Source organism: Pseudonaja textilis, chromosome 1, assembly GCF_049901715.1.
Source record: "Pseudonaja textilis isolate UNSWEBS1 chromosome 1, rPseTex1.2, whole genome shotgun sequence".
NCBI lineage: Eukaryota > Metazoa > Chordata > Lepidosauria > Squamata > Elapidae > Pseudonaja > Pseudonaja textilis.
In genome coordinates, this window is record NC_141990.1 from 289048561 (window position 1) to 289070027 (window position 21467).

The 21467-nt window shown below is 35.7% G+C and overlaps 1 protein-coding gene and 1 long non-coding RNA gene across 13 annotated transcripts in view; one reads left to right on the forward strand and one right to left on the reverse strand.

Annotated features, from left to right (window-relative positions):
• CEP128 (centrosomal protein 128) overlaps positions 1 to 21467 on the reverse strand; it is a 182382-nt gene that overhangs the window by 93982 nt on the left and 66933 nt on the right. For all 9 annotated transcript variants that reach the window (XM_087922081.1, XM_087922080.1, XM_087922079.1 and 6 more), the window contains exons 16-18: positions 20426 to 20602; positions 17560 to 17619; positions 11955 to 12147 (exon numbers count right to left, since the gene is read on the reverse strand). In XM_087922081.1, the coding sequence (XP_087778207.1) occupies positions 11955 to 12147; positions 17560 to 17619; positions 20426 to 20602 (430 nt within the window). The remainder of the gene's footprint in view (positions 1 to 11954; positions 12148 to 17559; positions 17620 to 20425; positions 20603 to 21467) is intronic.
• LOC113444087 (uncharacterized) overlaps positions 1 to 21467 on the forward strand; it is a 65530-nt gene that overhangs the window by 33612 nt on the left and 10451 nt on the right. For all 4 annotated transcript variants that reach the window (XR_015741116.1, XR_015741118.1, XR_015741115.1 and 1 more), the window contains one exon: positions 3473 to 3628. This is a non-coding gene — a long non-coding RNA (uncharacterized LOC113444087). The remainder of the gene's footprint in view (positions 1 to 3472; positions 3629 to 21467) is intronic.

Sequence of the window (21467 nt, forward strand, 5' to 3'; positions counted from 1 at the left end):
CTGGTTACGACCATAATTCGTTCCATAACTTTGGTTGCAACCCGATTTGGTTGTGACCCAAACCTAATTTTGGAAATTTGGTGCTTACAAAAAAAATGGTGCAGAAGAGGAAATTGGCCGCCAAAAAAATAATTGTGATTTTTTTGGTCAAAAGTGTTCTTGACCAGAGGTACTTGAAAAGTAAAAGGTGCAAATGATGTTAAGAGAGTAACTATTAAGGGATACTTGAACTTCTCTTCAATTTCACAGCATCATTTTAATTTTAAGGAGCTGACCTAGAAATCAGGAGACTGTGAGTTCTAATTCTTCCTTAGGCATGAAAACCAGCTGCTTTACTTTGGGCTAGTCACTCTCTCAACCCAATCCACTTTACAGGGTTATTGTTGTGGGAAAAACAAAAGGAGGAAGGGGCATTGTTATGTTTGCTGCCTCAGCTTACTTATAAAGTAATAAAGGCAGGATAAAAATCTAATAAATAAATAAAATAAAATTTACTTTGAACATTTTGAGCAGAGAAAAGCTATTCAATATTTAGTGAAAAAATTTAAGAATTTACACACATTTGCTTCAGTATACTGGTGAATGCTGCAATGGTGATTTAAAAAAATAAACGTGTCTCTTCATTCAATTTTTAAGAATTAAAATTGTGAAATTGAAAACTACCCTGTATGAGGATTTCCAAATATTTAAGAACTTGCCCTATCCTAAATCAGAATTTGGCTCCCCTGTAATCACAACCTGCCTTCAATCAAGGACCTGTATACTGCATGACTCAAAAAGAGGGCTGTGAAAATATTTACAGACCCCTCACATCCTGGACACAAACTGTTTCAACTCCCTCCCTCAAAACGATGCTATAGAGCATTGCACACCAGAACAACTAGACACAAGAACAGTTTTTCCCCGAAAGCCATCACTATGCTAAACAAATAATTCCCTCAACACTAATCAACTATTACAAAGTCTGCACTACTATTATTGTTAATCTTCTCATCACTCCTCATCACCCATCCCCTTTCACTTGTGACTGTATGACTGTAACTTTGTCACTTGTACCCTTACGATTTATATTGACCATTTCCTGGTATAATTTGATTGCTTATTGTACCCTATGACTACCGTGTTTCTCACAAAATAAGGGCGGGCCTTTTTTTTTTTTTTGAGCCCCGAAAAAATGGCTAGGACGTCTTTTCGGGGTGAATTAATTTCTCTCCCCCGCCACTCCCGCTTTCCCCCCGTCCCCGTAACAACAGGGGAAAAAAAGATTTTGAGGTACCTGGCAGCAGCACACGCTGCATTTTGGTTTAATCCCGAGCAGCTGGGTGGGGGTGTGAACAGCGGCAGCAGCGGGGGGAACCATGGAAGTTATGGTGGTGGCTCCCCCACCCGAGAAGCAGCTGAAACGCTTCCACAGTTCCCGCCGCTGCTGCTGCTGTTCTTGGAGATGGCACTGGCGAGAGAGGGACAGCTGTAGTTCGGCCTGGGCACTTGGAATCCAGGAACGGGCTGCGCACCGGGATTTTTGCAAACTCCCGAGGCTGGAGCACCAAGGGTGGCAGCAGCAGAGATGCTCGCTCGGCTCTTTTCACGCCCACCCAGCCACTCGGGATTAAACCAAAACGCAGCACGCGGCGCTCCCAGGTACCTCAAAATGTTTTTTTTCCTGTTGTTACGGGGATGGGGGAAAAGCAGGAGCGACTCAGATACTGTTGTTGGAGACGGCACTGGCGAGAGAGGCGCTAGCACCGGTGGAAATCATGGAAGCTACGGAGGCCTGAGAAGCGGCTGCAATGCTGCCGGACATCCACGCCTACACCACCCACCTGCTGACCCGGGTAAGGGAGGGGTAAGGGAACCCTCTGTGCTCCACCATGGTGTTAGGAGCGGCTGATGGTGAGGCATAGCTGCCCGCGAGGCAGTCCTAATGGCAAGTTTCCCACCGCCTTCCCCCCCCCATTTCACATGTTTTAAACTAGGCCTAAATTTGGGAGGAGGGGCTTAATTTCATTTTATGCCTAGAAAACATGCTGGGTCTTCCTATTAGAGGGGGCGTATTGTTGGAGAAACACAGTATCATTAAGTGTTGTACCTTATGATTCTTGACGAATGTATCTTTTCTTTTATGTACACTGAGAGTATTTGCACCAAGACCAATTCCTTGCGTGTCCAACCACACTTGGCCAATAAAGAATTCTATTCTATTCTATTCATTTTCAGCACTGCCTGGATTATCACAAAAAATCTTGGTAGAAAAGACTTCTGGAATACATAGGCATATTCAGCCACTGGGCTGGGACATATCCTTTTAAAGCAGAAAGATGTGGCATTTTCAAACTTCAATTAGTGAGTTTCAGATGGCAATTTATTCACTTCCCAGACTGCTTCATTAAATGGTTCACACAGCTCTGCTACTAGAAGATGCTGGGAATTTTAACTTGGATCGCAGTACAAAGCACTCACTCTATCCCTGTCCTTCTTTTCCTGAATATGTTCAGTGAAGGATAATAAAGTGGTTGTTTGGAACTGGGGTGAAATCAACAAGACACTCTAAGCAGACTTATTTCACTGTAAAGGTGATAAAGCAAAGAAATAAAATGCCACAAAAGTTAGATGCTGTTAATGAGGGGTAGGCAATTGCAGATCCAGTGACAGAATCAGGACCAGTTTAATAAAGAAATAGGCATGTTCAGCCAGTCAGTATTTGTGGCCTGTTTAGCATATGCTTGTGACAGTTTTTTCAAAGCTGACTTTAGGAAAAGGATTTCTGATTTATCTCAAAATCCCCAGCAGATATTTTTGAAAGCAAAATACTACTGCATTCAGGAAAAAGTAGGAAAGGTCAATTTATATAAAGACTTTTTAAAGAAAGTTGTGTATGCAGCTGCTTTAGCCTGAGGACAAAGTATAGCTTTCCAGTTTCATTTATATCAGACATCAAAGGCAAACACACACATATTTGTGCAAAGCATTGATAACTAATACTTTAAAAAACAAACAGTGATGGCTGATGGAATGCACTTGATTTAACTATTGTCAATTTAAACAATAGAAAAATACGCTTCTGTGAACATCTCTAAAAATATGCAAAGATACTTAATTCAGGCCCTGTGGGTCAAAGATAAATTCCAAAGGTTTTTAAAATATATATTAAAAATCAAAGTGGAGCATAACAGGTTATTCTCTGTATATAGAATTTTTATGTGGGAGAAAACTATGTTTGAAAAAATGATATCATCTGAAACAATGGAGATGGAAGAGACGAATAAATAGAAAAATTAAGCACATTGAATATGATCAACATAATGCAAATGTTCCATGTTTGTTTGCTGATAACTATTCCTCAGCTGTAAAGTACAACATAAAAACATTTTAGAATATTTTTAGTAAGATCAGATGAAAATATATATATATATTTGGAACAACAGTACAAATAATTGACATAAAACATTTTTCCCTTTTCATGTCTTTGAAGATGAAGGGAAGAAACAGTATCTCGTGTTCTTGAAAAACTGGGAGAAAAAGTAGAGAGGCTGTGGCAGCTGAAAGCATCCAAACTTAGAAATCAAAATGTTGCTGTATGCCTTTTAAACACAGGAGCTGCATGGATATGTTAAACACTACAAATCAGGTTAGAATCTATTGTTTCTAATGGTATGAAAGTGGCTTTTAAAAAAATTATCCACATTTCCCATATGACACATGTATATATGCTCCCATCTTATCTGATTTTTATGCTTTTGTTCCAAAGACAGGTAGTCTTTTCTAGCAGAGGAACTGTTTTAGCTTTCGGTCATATTGGTTGAACATTTTTAAATATCTTTTTCAACCTTCTTCTTTAAGATGTGCCACAAGAATTTTTGGCTTTGCATAAAGGGCAATAGTTAAGATTGTATCTTATCTCATAGTAAATGTATCCTCCTGTGCTAAAGAATATTTCATACAGTACCACCAGTGGACATTATTATTACTATTATAAGGCCATTCAATCCCAAATGGGCATACAATTAAAAAAATCATTACTAAAAGAAAAGTACAAGGAGGAGTAGGGGAGAACAAAAAACAGTCCACTGCACAGGATCCACAACTCTCTATAACTCAAGGATAGAGGAAGAGCCAACTTTTCAGGGCTCTTTTAAACACTGATGAAGTTGGCCCCAGAGAGATTCCAGGAGGCTGTTGTTCCAAAGGATAACAGCTGCTATGACAGAAGTGCAGTCACAGAGAAGGTACACTTCCTAGATCCCATCATATGATATTAATTGAGGGCCCTAGAACCAATTATAGTGTGGTTAGAAGCTACAGAGGAGATATAGAACATTAGACAGCCAGCTCTATGTCATGAAGATTATTATAGGTAATAACCAGCACCTTGAATTGTACATGGAAGCTTTCTGGTAAATTATAAAGCTCATAGAACAAAGGTGCCCATTATTATCACCTGTGCCGCTGCTTTCTGGATCAGTTGCAGCTTCTGACTCATTTTCAAGGGAAGACCATAGACAGCTTATTGGAATAGTCTATGCATGGAATGTCCAAAGTATGTGCCTGAAGAGCCCCTGGTTCAGATAAGAGTATCATAGGAATACAAGAACTTTTGTAAAGGCCATATTTGCCCCTTGCTTCAGCAGGATCTGTAAGTTCAAGGAGGAACTTCACAAATATAGAAACCAAGATGGAACTTTTAGAAAGAATACAAGCACCCAAATATGTTTTCCACAGTTACCCTATCATTTTAGATAAGTTATCATGAATTAGTATCCAATAAGTTTTTATACTTTCATTCTTTAATATGACTTTTTTGTTTGTTAACTGAGAAAGTTCCCTGAAAATGCCAGTGGCATATATTATTGATTGTAATATGATGTATAATTAGCAAACGTGATATTCCTCTATTTGATGTCTAATTGAACATCATTCATCACTGTTCACAATTCTGCCTTTAAGTAACCAGAGGTGAAGAATAATGCATGCAATTGTTATTCAGATATATGTTGGATTTAATCCTGAATTTCTTAATACACACACACACACACACACATTTAAGCAGCAGTATTTAAACAGCAGTATTATAGCTTAAGAGAACCTGTAACTGTAATCACAGAATACAAACCACAGAATATAAAAACAGCTTCTAGATATTTTGCAGTATCCTCCATCCATGGTAACAATTTAGCTGACATTGCAAGATCAACAGTAGGCATATGTGACTGTTTGCTCAGAAAACTAATGGTTGCTATTTTTAAAAATCTTGCCTATTTTTTTAAGAATGCAAGAATTCTTCGTCAGCATTACTAAATAGAGAAGGAAAGGCATGGGGCCTGAACAGTACAAAAACCACATTTCCAATCTAAATACCATTTCAAAACCTTGTTTATAGTTTACTGTACCATGCACTATAATGTACTGTTAAATCGGCATCCACAGTTAGACCTATAAAGGTTTGAAGTTATCATCAGAATGTGAAGCCAGTGTTCATATTGATTAAAAACCCCTTCAAAGTTAATAGGTTTTTTTTAATTGCATAGAGCAGAAACTGCAGAAAAATTACCAACATTACTTCTGTGAATTCTGTTAACAATGGCGTCATACTTTTATATATACAATAAAACAAATATCTTCAGGACAGATATAACAATGATTGCAGATGATTTCATGCTTTAATACACATGAATTAAGGCAAAATTATGCCATAAAATCATACCATAAATATATAAGGACATTTATGGGAATGACTCCATGCAATAATCCAGTTAGTGAATTAGTGTTAATCAAAAGGCTGAGGGATTTTATTGCCATTATCAAGGAAATATTTTCTATTTTTATTTCATTTTCTTAAAGTTATGCATTTTATGTTATGTTTAACATAAGAGATTAAGTTGCTTTAATTTAAAAAAAAAATTAATAAAAAATATACAATTACACTTCAAAGATATTTACTATCTCTATGGAAGATTTAACATTAAAAGAATATGTGGCAGAGCCATATATATTAATTTAGAGACACATATAGTACATTAATATGCTGCTCCTTATAAAACTTAAAAAATTATGAAATTTGCAAAAAGAACTATATTGCACACAAGATTCTGCTGTAAATATAAATTTTGAATGTTTTCATAAATGCAATTTTTAAATGCAATTTTAGTTGCATAAATTAGGAAATCTATGACTAAATTATAGACAATACAGTTAGTTTTGTAACTGAATAAAAAATGGCACTGCATACCCTACATTTTGACTAAAATTTAATAATATTGCATCAAGAAAGATCTTATTTATGAGAATCTGGAAAGAAAAACTGGAATTTCTAAACTATCTATTTTTATACCTGGAAGTACAGTATTTATCTATATAACAGTAAGCTTATATAATATTAAATAAGGAAGGAAAGGAAAGATGTCCCTGCGGATTTTACTCTGCTAGTCATTGCCAATTATAAGGGGTGATGCTCATTTTTGTTTCGAAGCCATGAGCCAGTGTTGTCCAAAGATGTTTCTGCAGTCATATGACCAGCATGACATCATGGAACGCTGTTTTCTGACCACTGAAGTGGTACCTATATATCTACTTGGATTTGCATGCTTTTGAACTGGTAGGTGAGCAGGAGCTAGGCAAAGATGGATGGTCACTCTGTCAAGCAATGCTTGGGTCTTAAACCCGGGATGACAAATTTCCAACAAACCCAGTGTCTTGAGCTGAGCCATCAAGCTGCCCTTTATTAAATAGCATTCTGTATAATAATGTAGCTAAATGTAGGCATCAAGACTACAATAAACTGTGACCACAGTTCAGTTTGAACTTTAAAAACTTTAGTTTTGTGGTAGGCCGTATGTAATGGCTTCAAGGAAAATAATTTATTCATAAATTATTTCACCTTTCCAGAAGTTGATTTGATCTTTTTATCCTAGAAGCTTCTCCCCCTCTCCCCTCCCACATACACATCTTTATGTTTTCCTTCTCTAGATTACTTGAGGAAGAGAAAAGGCGTTCTAGACTCTAAATCAACAGTAGGCAATCTTTTAACTTCTGGAAGTGCTTTTTTTATAGGTTTTTCTTTTAAAAAATTAGAATCTTGAGAATCGAGTTCATGTCTTCAAAGAATTCAATACCATCCTTTTAATAAGTCTGGAATCCAGACCACAATTAACCTTGACCACAAGACAAGAAGGAAATGCTAATGCTGTAAGGAACATATTGTAAATAAGAACTGGTATATCATGGGCATGGATGTCCTGAACTGGCAAGTCAAGCAACCATTTTAATCTACATTTATTGACATTCTTCTTATTCTTGCTTGCTAGTAAAGAACATTCATTTTAATAAAAATATGACTGATTACTATACAAGTTTACCAGTTAAAAATTAAGACCAAAATCTTATATTGGAAATTTAGAAAAAAATCTAGAAAAATCCTAGTAAATTAAATGAGATTTATTCATTCGTTATTTATTAATTTATATGCCACCTATTTCACTATCAAGCGACTTTGATTTCAATGCCTTGCATACACATGGAAAGGTTTTGAAATAATCCTTAAAATAAAATTAGAGTCCCCCAAAAGATGGAGGACCCAAATCACTTAAAATTTAAATTATAAGTGTTCCATTTATTAGAGATTTGGGAGACTCTTCTCAACATTAGAGCAGGGACCCAGAAAAAGTGTTTTGAGTAAAAGTAACTTATCCAATATGATATTTTATATATGGGTAGATGAATTCAGTTTTTCATGATACATAAAAATGTATCATTGATCTCAGTGGACTAACCATGACTTCAAATCAATGTAGTATAAAAGAAAAATCTGAAGTCAGCTTTGGTTCCAGAATGGGATCTTTGTTTACTACATTTAAGTATTAAAATCTTTTGCTAATTCCTTCAATAAGACAAAAGTTCTAAAAACAGTAATTACAGGAAAGACAATAGTAGTGCATAACATTTTTGCTTGATTGTTTGGGATCATGATTACGTAAGTGAAAATACTAATGACTTGCAGAGAAAGAAAATCAGAAATAACTATTATCTCTAGAGAGCTACTGATGTCTGCAGTGTGGACACTCATTCCACTGTCTTCTAAAATCCTGTATTCTAATCTACAATGTTTGTTTGGTCGAACTGAGAGTTGAACAAACACAATGCACATCCACCAAAGCAAATAAAACACACGACTATCTGCCTTAAAATATAACCAATATCCAGCCTGAAAAAATCAGCGACATCTGGATTTCACTAAGTCTTAAAAGATTTACAGGGATGTACTCTGAATGTTGGTAACTGGATTACCTTTTTATTCTAACAGCACAAGATTTAAGAAGCAGAAAAAGAATACCCAAGTATCTTAGTAACAGTTTTGAATGAAGCAGTTCAACAATATTGGTAACTGCAAAAAGAAAAGGATAAAAATAAAATACCTAACAATGCTTGAATCTAAATCTCCATGTTCTTCTCCAGTATATTTCTTTTTCCTAAACTTCTCTCTGTTGGTTTAATATGCATGGTTGCAGAATAAATTCTCAGGAGAGTTCAATTTGATAATAGAATTTACTATTTTTTCCAAAATTAATTTAATATTCTTGATTAATTATCTCAACTATTATCCACTTTAGCTGAATGAATATTCTGTTTTTATTGCCTTGTACAGGTCAGGCATGTATTGATGTATTTTCAGCACTGCATTCCTCTTTTATACTTTTAAAAACAAAGGAAAACAGAAAATTTAGTGATCAGGCAAAACAAAATTCAGAATTGGGCTATTTGGGTTATTTTTTAAGTGGGTTAACTGGATCTTTGTGGGAAACACATCTGTTTAAATTATGACACAAAGTCTTAAGATTGGCCAAACTAATTTATATTTATGTTGATGATAATTCTGATGGCTGATAATTCTGATTCTGTCAAATTATGTGACAGAAATGCATTGTTTCATAATTTGCCTCCCACAACCAGAAGATAATAATACTTTCAATATTATTAAACAACATCTGCCCACTTCAGATCCCTAGTAATGATTCCATAGGTGGACAAAAATATAAAATCCATCCTAATCAGGCTGACTGAGTGGTTAAAGTTTTAACTGAGTGATTAAAATCGTTAGCAACATTTAAAAACAAAGTAGAATATATAAACATCTCCAAACAAAAATCCAATGATGGAAGAAAAAACAAACCTGGGACAAGGAAAAGGAAGAAAGGAACCTCAGTAATCCTCACCAATCTCGACAAAGAGCTAAAACTTCAGGACCCTCAAAACACCAGTAGGGTGATTCCCATTCAAATCTTAAGGGGAACTTCATTCCAGAGGGCAGGTGCTGCTACATACAAGGCACATTTCCGGGTCTCAATAGATGGCATTGTTTATGAGGAAGAACACGTTTTTAATCTCAATCAACATTTCTTCAGCCAACCACAAACACAACTGCCATTCAGACTTACAAGTCAAAATGAAATACATGATGATTGAAGTTCTATTAGGTAGCAAGCTCTATTTTTACCATAATACTAGTTGCTTAATAAGAAGATATGAATAATACACTGGATTATAGACTTAAAAATCTAATGTTATGGTAAATTTCTTTTCACCTAACCAATTGCTGGTTCATAATAACTGCATTCAGTAAATAAAGCACCTTTCCATTATATCAAAGTATACAACCCCTTTCTCACAGTAAACTATTTTTTTTCAAAATAAGGAGAAATGTGCATGTTTATGAAAGAGATGATTATGAAATATAAAACAAAAACTAGAGATATGCAGAAAGCAGTTAGAGATGAGAGAAGTAATAAAAAGTTTTTGGCCTTTCTACATCACTGCACCCAAATACAGAAAAGTACAATATTGAGCATAAACATTTTAAAAATACATTTTTAAATCTATAGAAAAAAGTAGAATGTATCATGAATATATATTGTTGTATAATCAAGTTATTTACAAGATACTTAGCTCTATCATAGTTCTAAAATTTGTATGTATATATACATGTATGTATATATGTGTGTGTGTGTGTGTGTGTGTGTGTGTTTTCTGAGGTTTTCGTGGGTATTTGTATGTGGATCTTTGATTATTCGGGTTTTCTCCTGTGTAAAATTGGAAGTATCTAGGAGACGTTTCGATGAAGTCTCATTCATCATCTTCAGGCTTGTGTCTTCGGCTTTGTGCTTCTTGGAGGGCTTCCGAGAAGCACAAAGCCAAAGACACAAGCCTGAAGATGATGAATGAGACTTCATCGAAATGTCACCTAAATACTTCCAATTTTACGCGGAGAAACCCGAATAACCAAAGATCCACACATATGTATATGTATATGTATATGTATTTGTATGGATATTTGTAGAAAAGACCTTTTTCTCTAAAGACAGCAAAATAGCCTAAAAATAGATTATGACGTTTCTACCTTGTATAACTGTGCAACTGATAACAGTTCATTTTAATAGTACAAATTCACAGATTTTATTTGCTTTGCGAAAAATACATCAGTCACCAATAAAATGCATTATTAAATAAAACCAAACGTAATTAAAATATTTGGGGCCATTTTACAATATTAACCATTTTTCATTTGCTTTCATTTTGTCAGATTAGTGAGATACAAACAAGATAACACAATATTTCTTTAGGTGGTCCAAGAGGAAGAAAGTTGTCAGTAAAACATGGAGAAATTCTATAGTTTTTCTTAGGTAGACAGAATGAATTCAAAATGAATAGGGCTTCAAAATGTTGTCTGAAATCCTGTTTCTTGCAGCTCACAGCATGCCTCTAATCTTTCAATTGGAAAATAAGTTACTCCATTTTACCTATCTTATATATCCAATTTTTGTAGATACTTTAATGTAAGGAAGCACAGCTCAAAGCGGAAAAGCAGAATTACTCCTATCACAACAGTAGGGATGCTCCTGAAAACAGCACTCTCCAATTCTTTCAAAGCATATAGTTCATCTTTTGACATGTTTTCAACACATTGAAAACACTTCACTTTCAACACTTTGGCTAGTGTTGGAAAAGTGTTGTTTTTCTGGGGTCAATTTACTTAAGTTAATCCAATCAAATCTTTATTGCAGTCATAGCCCACATAAGAAGGGTGAGATACAAACAATTAGTAATTTTAAAAGGTATAAAATATAAAATTCACAGGAGTGTTACAATGTTTTAAAAAGCTAGTGTATATATATGTATAGGCAAAAACAAAATCTATATAAAAAAAGAAATCTATAAAAAGGGATAAAATGTTAATTTAATGTAGGGAAACATAAAAGTAGCTAATATGGTTAACTAAATCTATCAAATATTCAACACTTTTAATTGACAAGTTAAATACTTATTCAGACCTGAGGCACAGGTCATCATCTGAGAAATTTTAATCAATGCTGCACAGAACCTGAGAACATTGTATCTTATAGTAGGATTAGTGTCTGCAAGCGGCAGGGAGGTATAAAATTGTCCTGTGCGACCTGGGCGTTTATATGGAGTAGTAATGAGATGAGGCTAGTACAGATATCTCTGTCATACAGACACTGGAGGAGCACATGCTCTATTGTTTCTGTATGTGCAGAGTCACAGGGACTTTGCCTCTCCAGGTAGGGAATTTTCCCATATTAGCCTTCAAGGACAGCCAAGGGGAGGGCATGACATCATGCCAGCGGAAAAGCTCTCCAGTGATTGGTTACTTCGAGGTTGGTTAAGTATGCCATGGAGAAGCAGATTACCTGTCAGATTCACTGGCAATACTAGTTTCTCTTCAGATCATATAACTCTTACATGATGTAAAGAAGGCGATGGGGACTACCATTTCTAACAGAAACCTCAACTTTAAACTAATTCAAGATTTCAACTATTTTATGAGAAAGAGAAAGAGAAGAGAGGGAGGGAGGGAGAGAGTGGGCTTACTAGTCCAGTCAGAGGTATGGTTGACATGGGAAATTCAAAAAATTTTGTTGTTAATTAACATGATCTTATAAACTCACGTTTCTTCTCTTCATAAACTTCTTCTAGTAGTTGTTCCTGCTTTTCTATTTGGCCTATAAGGTTTTGGTGCTCAGTCTCCTTGCTCAAGCTCAGCTGCTTTAATTGCTCTCGGCTCTGTAGCAGTTGATGACGAAGCTTCTTTTCCTTGCTGTGTCTCTCTTTCACTTCTTCACAAAGCCATCTAACTTTAGCCTAAAAAAAAATGTATTCCTATTAAATATACTGGAAGAGAAGTTTACCATTCATCAGATACAGATATCATGTACATCTATCAAATTCAAAGTAAGATAGGGTCCTGTACCCCAAACCAAGGACTTTTTCAAAAAAATTATTTGCAAAGATTTCGGTCAAATACAGATAGAAGGTGGTCAACATCAATAACCATAAATATAGCATGCCTCACAGTTGGGTGCTACCATAGTTTTCAGCAATTACTCAATCCGCTCAATAGTTGTGGTTTTTTGAGCGATTAAGGGTCTTGGCATAGCTCAAGAATACAAAAGTAGAAATGTCAAAGGGCTACTGTGACCAGTTTACAAATAAGTCTAGGAAACAATCGGACCAAAAAAAAACCCTTTAAAATATGTAAGTTTTTATTAATGTAGCCTTACAATAAAGTAGAATTAGTTCCTTTTGTTCTGCTTCCTGTCTGGTTTACCTGGGAAGGCTGGTAACAATTTTGCAAGTCTGAAAGTACAAACTTCCTACCAGTATTTTTAACTGCTTGATCCTTTACGGCGGGTCCTTCCTAAATTTCTTTCTCTGACCATTAAGCCACTGGGGCTTCCTGCCTCTCTTGTCTGATTGTTTCCTAAGCAGCACCTCTGCCCAAGGTCACCCACACATTCCATTACAACCAGGTAACCAATGCAGCTCAAAATATTGAATTTATAATAGTGTAATTTGCCAGTGATTATGACAACAGTAGGGATGTGGTGGCTTAGTAGCTAAATGCTGAGCTTGTTAATCAGAAAGGTTGGCAATTCAAATCCCTAGCATCACGTAACGGAATGAGCTCCCATTACTTGTCCCAGCTTCTGCCAACCTACCAGTTCGAAAGCATGTAAAAATGCAAGTAGAAAAACAGGGACCATTTTGGTAGGAAGGTAACAGCATTCTGTGCGCCTTCAGCATTTAGTGATGCCAGCCACATGACCACAGAGATGTCTTTGGACAGTGCTGGCTCTTCAGCTTTGTAATGGAGATGAGCACAGCCCCCTAGAGCCAGTAACAACTAGCACGCATGTGTGAGGGGAACCTTTACCTTTATCTTTACTTATGACAACAGCAAAATGAGAACACAAATATTTTTTTTCTAAGTTACTTATAAGTAGCTAAGAAAAAGTGTTTACTTTTTAAAGGAATAAAATTGACATATGGTCCTCATCACAGTAGTTCCAAATGTTTCTAATAATAAAAGATTCACAAATATTTCAATGTGCTTAAGTAATCTCAGCTGTTCAAATCATATCCTACAATCATTAGTTTCAGAAATAGGGCATCTGCCCTGTACTTCCTGTGGGAATGTAAATCCTACACAATTCTTCAGTTCTTAATTGGGAGGCTAGAAAATAGGACCAATTTATATAGTTCCCTTAATAACAGGGCAGGATCATATCACTTCCACATTTAACTGAAAAATGACATATTTGCACGGTATCTTGAGTCCAAAACCTCTGGTCCATTTATAGCTCACAAGGAGAAGACTTGCTTGATTTTCTTGTCTATTTTTTTTAAATCAACATTTTGTATAAAATGTACAAATCACTTCTATTTATCCATTAACAAATTGGAAAAGAAAACCAGATAAATGGGACAGATCACATATATTTTTAATTTCTTCACTTAAAGTGTAAACACTGTAAAAAGGGCACTACGTAAACACTGCAACAGAGTTTATGCTTTTTCATGCCATGATACTTCTGACCTTCTTCTATTTACCATTATTATGTTTCTCCCATGAAAACATTATAAACAATGGCAACATCTGAGAGCTAGAGCATTCTAATAAAGTCCAGGCATATTCAAAAGTATCTTTCTTTCCCTGCCCTTCCTCCAAACCAGCTTCCACTCCATATTCTGAATTAAAGGCTCCTTTCCAAATCTCCTTGAAATTCCAAGAAGATAAAGAGGGTTCTTTTGGGAAAAGGTCATTCTTAGAAATTTTATGGTGTATACAAAATTCATTTCTCTGTCCCTCTAAAACTAGGCACTGTATTTAATCTCTTCACAGAGTTCAATTGCAAAGGCAAGAACCAAGGCAGTGAAAGAGTTGATGGATAAAGCAGTATTTCTTAACAAAACAATTATTAAGTCAATTTGTTTTTCAGGTGCAAAATACAGTTTTTCAAAGGCCCTTTTATTTCATGACTAACCTACTAATAACCAAAGAGGACTCAACTGGCAGATTTATGAATCAATTACCACATACCCTTCTTGATACTTAGTGCCTGGAGTTTCAGCATGAACAATCTGAATAGTGAGTCTGTTTCCTCTACTGCCCTTGTCCTCCAGTTCAAACTCTTATCTTCACTATTTATGGTGATATTCATTCTTGGTCCATGGGCATTACAAACAAACCCATCAATAACTTCAGGCAATCTTGCTAGAAAACAAATGCAATTTCACCCTAGTCAGTTGGTCAACAGTTCTCCTTTCATTGTGACCCTAATATACTATGTCTCATGAAATAGAAAAAGCATTTCCAATTGAAAGAAGTTTAACATTATTAAAAGATACAAGATAAAGTTGCTTACAAAGTCACTGAACTAAAAAAATAATGGTTAGATCCTAACAGGCAATGTCTTGATCTAATAAGCTAAAAAAAGGAACCAAAGATAATAGGAAAAAGGAATTAGATTTCAAATGTCTCATAAAAGGTTTTGAGAAATATATGAATTCAAGACAATTAAGACTAGCATTTGAAAACGAGGGATGAAAGGGACGTTGCCCTTTCAGTGCACATTTAGAATATAATTGAAAAGTGTTATCAGCCTATATAATTTATCATCACAGAATTTTCCTTTGGAATGAATAGCTAGCTGCATTACAGTATTACAATTACCTTCCCAGTTATCTGGAACTACCCAATTATCTGGGAACAGTTTCATTCTGCTAGACCTGAGGAACTGCACAGGAGCCTTCAAAATGTAAACCCCACTACCTGTACATTAGATCTATGTCCCTCCTTGTTGGTTAAGGGTCATATGGATGAGTTCAAGCAATAGTCAATTCATCCTTGTTGGAGGGGGTGTTCTGGATCCCTCTTAAAGAGGCGCTGAAGTGTCCCCTCCTCAAGAAGCCATCTCGGGACTCTACCATTCTGAAAAGTTTTTGTCCAGACTCCCCCTCTCCTTTTTAGAGAAAGTGGTTCAGAAGGTGGTGGAGTTGTAACTCCAGAGGATCCTGGAGGAAACAGATTAGCTGTACTCTTCAGTCAGATTTTAGGCCCAGATATGCAACCAAAATGACATTGGTCCCACTTATGATCTCTGGTGGGATGGAGGTGGTGCCTCCATCCTTGCTTTTCCTGAGTTCTCAGTGATTTTCAATATCATCAACCATAGCATAGCAATAGCACTTATACAGTATACTGCTCATAGTGCTTTTACAGCCTTCTCTAAGCAGTTTACAGAGTCAACATATTTCCCCCAACAATCTGGGTTTTCACTTTACTGACCTCAGAAGGATAGAAGGCTGAGTTGACCTTGAGCCGGTTGGAATCAAACTCCCGGAGTGAGCAGTGAGTTACTCTGTTGCAGTACTGCATTTTAACCACTGTGCCACCATGGCTCGTATCTCTTTGGGCTTCACTTAGGGACTTGGGAGTGGGCAGCATAGTGTGCTGGTTCACCTCCTTCCTCTGAGGTTGATCCTAATCAGTGTGGATATGGAGTGAGAGGTTTTGGCCCTTGCTTTGTGGTGTGCCACAGGGCTCCTTTTCAACATCTACGTTATACCGCTGGGTGAAATCATATCACCAATATGCTGATAATATACAGCTGTGTCTCTGTCCCAGCTGAAGTGATTGATGAAGTGGATGTTCTTTTGGGGTGCCTGAAGGCTGTGGGGGCCTAGAGAAAACAACTGATTTCAGCCAAATCCTAATAAAATGGAATGACTGTGGGTGGGCCCCAAATTCCTGTATCAAGGAATTTATTATTTCTGGTCTTGGATGGGATTGCACTATCCTATAGAGACTCAGTGGATAATCTGAGCATCCTCCTGGACTCATGCTCCTTCTCAAACAGAAAATAGCAGCCATGGCTACGAGGGCCTTTGCTTAGTTTTTTGTTGTGCACCCATTACCCCTTTTCTTGGATTCGGGAGACTATATGCTTGGTCAATCATGCCTTGGTCATCTCCCTTTTGGACTACTGCAATACACTCTACATAAGACTGTCCCTGAAAAGTAACCAGAAGCTTCATCTGGTACAAAATGGAGCCACTTGGATAATTTTACATGTTCAAATAAGGGTATATTTAACATTTCTGCTTCTGCTGCATTGGTTGCCAGTTTGCTTTTGGGTCCAATTCAAGGTGCTGGTGGCCTATAAAGCCTTACCTGGCATGGGGCTAGGCTAGTCTTTGTCTCATTTCATCAGTTTGTTCCATCAGGTCAGGCAGGGAAACCCCATCAGCTAAAGAACTCTGACTGGTGAGGTTTAGAAAGAGAGCCTTCTCTGCTGTTGACCTCTCTATAAAATATACTTTCCCCAGAAGTGAGGCAGACTCCCACTCTCCTGGTCTTCTGAAAAAAGAATTAAAAGATGGCTCTGCAGCTTCAGGTGGGGAGCCCAAAGGAGCACATAGCAGTAGAGTTGGTTAGACTCCTGAAAGCCCTCTTTTCACCTTTTAACTAATGTAATTCCTTGCCTTCTCTTTAGAATAGAATAGCACAGCACAGCACAGCACAGCACAGCACAGCACAGCACAGCACAGCACATCACAGAATAGAATTCTTTATTGACCATGTGTGATTGGACAAACAAGGAATTTGTCTTTGGTGCATATGCTCTCAGTGTACATAAAAAGAAAACAAATACATTCATCAAGAATCATAAGATACAACAATTAGTGATAGTCATAGGTTACTAAATAACCAATCAAATCATTCTAGGAAACAAATAAAACAATATAAATCTTTTAACCTTTATACATACTGTTTTATATTTTAACATTTTATTGCACACTGCCCAGAATTCCTCTTTGAGGGCAATGGGTGCTTCACGAATATGAAAAATAAAGAAATAAACTCAACAACAATGTTACAAACTGAATCCATAGTTTGTAGTAGATCTGCATCATTTAAAAAAAACAGATGCAGAAAGAATGCTATGCATTAGTCAGCTTCAACAAAGAAAAAGAAAACTCTCTAGTGTGCTCCTAGCTTTCTACAAAGTTAGATGTCTGGCAGATTTATATAAATATTAAATATCTATATGGAAGGGCCAAATATTTAAATACATAGAAGTATTACTGGGATATAGCTGAACACAATATGAGACATGAGAACCATACATTTCCTCTTAATTACTAAGGAATTAATTCACATTAATCAATGTAGCTAAATTTTAATTTAGATATTAAAAGGTCTGCACTTACTTTTGTCTCTGCTAACCAGCGATGAGGATCATTCAGTATCCCGGATATAAGTGATGTTGCCTAAATTAAAAATAAAAATGAATGCATGGGCACATATTATATTCAAGCCAGTTGTATTACTTAGCATCCACATTTTAATATAAACATTTTGTTCTTTACATTTGCAGCTGCATAATATATTCTATAGTTTATATTTTTAACACAAGAGTAGGTATATTTTGGAGGAATATTTGAAACATTGAAACTTTTTAATGTAACAATATCCAGTTTTAATTCTATCTTTAAAGACAGACAATACCACTCCGGAATGAGAACTGTGCATATTCAGAAAGCACTAGGGAACCGAACAAGTCTCATTTGTCCTAAGTGACATCAGATTAAACCGATTCCTAACCAACTTAGCTGACAATTTTGTGATCCAAAAAAGTAGAGGAGCAAACTAGAGGAAAAACTATACTGCACCTAATCCTTACTAATAAAGAAGAAGTGTTAGAGTTGAAGTTGCTGGAACCTTGGGTGAGAGTGACCACATCGTACTGGAATTCAATATAATGCAAACACAAGCAACAGAATATAATTTAACCAGTGTCTTAAACTTTAAAAGACCTGATTTTAACGAACTCAGAGAGAGCCTAAGCAAAATTTCATGGATAAAAATTCTAAAGGGGAAAACAACTCAAAAAGCATGGGAAAGACTGAAAAATATGATCATGTGGTCATAAAAGCAGATGGCACTAAGATGGCCGGAATAGCCAACACTCCAGAAGGCTCAGGATCCAAAAAGATCTTGACAAACTTGAACAATGACCCATCCAACAAAATGAAATTTAATGTGGAGCAAAGCAAGGTTTTACACCTGGGCAGGAAAACCCAAAGCTACAAGTACAGATTAGGTGACACCTGGCTCAAAAACAGTAACTGTGAGAGGGACCTTGGCAGTCCTAGTAGATGACCAAAATCAGCAGTGTGTGGCAACAGCCAAAAAAGCTAATACAATCCTTGGTTGCATAAACAGAGACATAGAATTAAAATCACATGAATTATTAGTACCGCTTTGTAAAGCCTTAGTAAGAGCACACCTTGAATACTTAATCCAGTTTTGGTCACCACATTATAAAAAAAAATGTCAAGACTCTGGAAAAAGTGTAAAGAAGAGCAACTAAGATTATTAAAGGTCTGGAGACTAAAACATATGAAGAACGGTTGCAGGATTGGGTTTGGCTAATCTAGAGAAAAAAAGGACTTGCGGGGAAATGATAGCAGTATTCCAGGATTTGAGAGGCTGCCAAAAAAGGAGGGGGTCAATTTATTTTCCAAAGCACCAGAGGGCAGGATAAGAAACAATCGATAGAAACTAATCAAGGAAAGAAGCAACCTGGAATTGTCCTAACAGTGAGTACAATTAACCAATGGAACAGCTTGCCTTCAGACATTTTGGGTACCTCATCACTGGAGATGTTTAAGTAGACAGTCATTTGTCTGAAATGATATAGGAGCTCCTGCTTGAGCAGGGGGCTGGACTAGAAGACCCCCAAGGTCCCTTCCAGCTCTATTCTGATTCTGATTCTTTTAAACCATTTCAAACTGTTCATAATATAAAGAGATATATTAAAATTATTTCTGAGTTATTAGAGAAAGTCTAATAGCAATTGAAAAATTGTTAAAAATTATTTTCCCAAGTTTGAGAGGCTTGTAATATTAATACATGTTTAGATAAAACCAATAGAACAAAATATAAAAAAGAAATTAAAATATAGCCTTCATGGTTTAGTGTCCCAGATTAGAAACCCTGGCACAAGTTTACTAAGAAGCTGTCATATGAAGACTAAGACACACTACGTGGATTACAAGCACAGCATGTAAAATTCTATTCCCAATTATAAATATGTGATTCTAATATTATATTACCAAAAAAACCCTATAATGGATCCATGTATGGTAAAGAATTATGTTTTTCTCCCAGGCCAAAATGATATCACTTGCAACTGGAGAGGTCACGTAACTATCCAGGACTAATAGGATGTCATTTGTTCCAAAGTCACCCAATTATTAAAACAAGTTCTGGTGATCTTAGAAAATAGAATATAAATAGAAGATTGCATTTGTGAAGATAAAATTTATCCTGGACTATTTACTGGAGATAAATACAGAAAAATAGGTGACTGGAAAAATGATCTTATTGACTGCTTCTTGAAATTCTAATTGCTAATTGGTGAAAATATCATTTGTAGAGTGAGACAATCACGCAACAGCTAAAATGTTCTCTTAAAATCAAACTACCTGCTTCATAGACCTGATGTTAGAACATGCCAAAAGCAGATAGGATTAATAGTGAAATATAGCTAGGAATAATAAACTATTTCTTAGAACCATGAAAGAATATCAAGTGTAGTATTCACTTTCTTGTTAGAGGAAAAGTCTGCATTAGTAACGAGAAGCAGTCTATTACATTTAAAAGGACTTCCATATGTATGTATGTATGTAGATTGGTTCTTCTTTCAAGGCCCTTGCCAAATAAATAAGACTAATAACTAGTAAAAAAGGCATTTATAATGCTGGCACTATAGTTACAGAATATTATCTCCAGAGAATCTAACCTTGTCAGTGCAAGCTGAAGATATTTTTCTTTTCTGGCTTTGTTATTTACTCAATTATAAATATAAATTTAATGTTTCTTCAATAACTGCTGTCCTCTCTATTGAATTTACTTTGCTTCTGTCTTAAGTTGTTGTACAGTCGTTCCACAATTTACTTTACTGGTCTCACCTTTTATGCCCTCATTTTTGTTTTGTAATACTTGAGAATACAGAACTAGTAATACAATTCCATGCATAAATAAGTTAAAAAACGATTAAGAGATAATTACTGTCATTTTCTCCATAGAATATCTTGAAAAGACTTCACAAGCTGCATCAACTTCATTTCCTATCATAGAGTAGATGGATTCATGTTCAGTTTTCAGACTTTGTAGTTGATCCTGAAGTTGAAGCCTTTCCTCATCCAACCTCTTTAGATGATCATCTTCATTATTTATTATTTTATTCTAAAGCAAACAATAACAGAGTAGAAGCAATAAGTTTATTTATCATGTATTTATAACTAAGTGCAGCACAGTCATAGATAAAATACTCCAGTTGACTAGAGTAGCCCCATGGCAAAATAGGTGGCAAATAAATTTGAACAAATAAATAAATAAGTAAAAATAGCAATTAATACCATTACAAACTAAAAACAATTGAAAAACCACAGAATAAAATGAACATTTTAACTAAAGGGATAATGACATATAATAAAATGATGATTTGTACACTAAAAGCACTGTCTTCTCTATACTTTCAATATTGGAAAAAAAATCTCCAGAAATATGTAGACACTTCTTAATCATTCTGTGACTTTGATAATACTCAATTATATGTGTGGAGACACTTTCATATTTCAAATATAACTTTTAACAACATGATCCTTGCATCAACCAAGCCTCTTCCAGAGCTTTTTCTTTTTCTTTTAAATTTTAATTATATTGTTTGATGAAGAGTTGAACACTTTCAGATATTGCTATCCAGTTTGACTTCAGTGAAAATTGTTTTTTTTTTAAAGAAAAAAAAATTCAACCAACAGAACCCTAATCACAGATTTTCTGTTGCAAGTTTGACAAAATTAAGACAGCAAAGCTTTTCCCCTCAAATTAACACTCTTTTATGGTCTATTTTCTCTCTCTTTTTCCTTTGATCTTAGACCACACCCAATGAATTCATCTCCAAAAAAGCACAGTATGTAATACTGGCAGGAAGAATGTTATAAGTCTGAAGTACACTACAATTTCCAAACACATTCTATGATATGTAAGAATTCTTCAGGAGGCATGTGTAGCCCAGAGATTCTACAAATTTTTTCAGCTTGTATGCTAA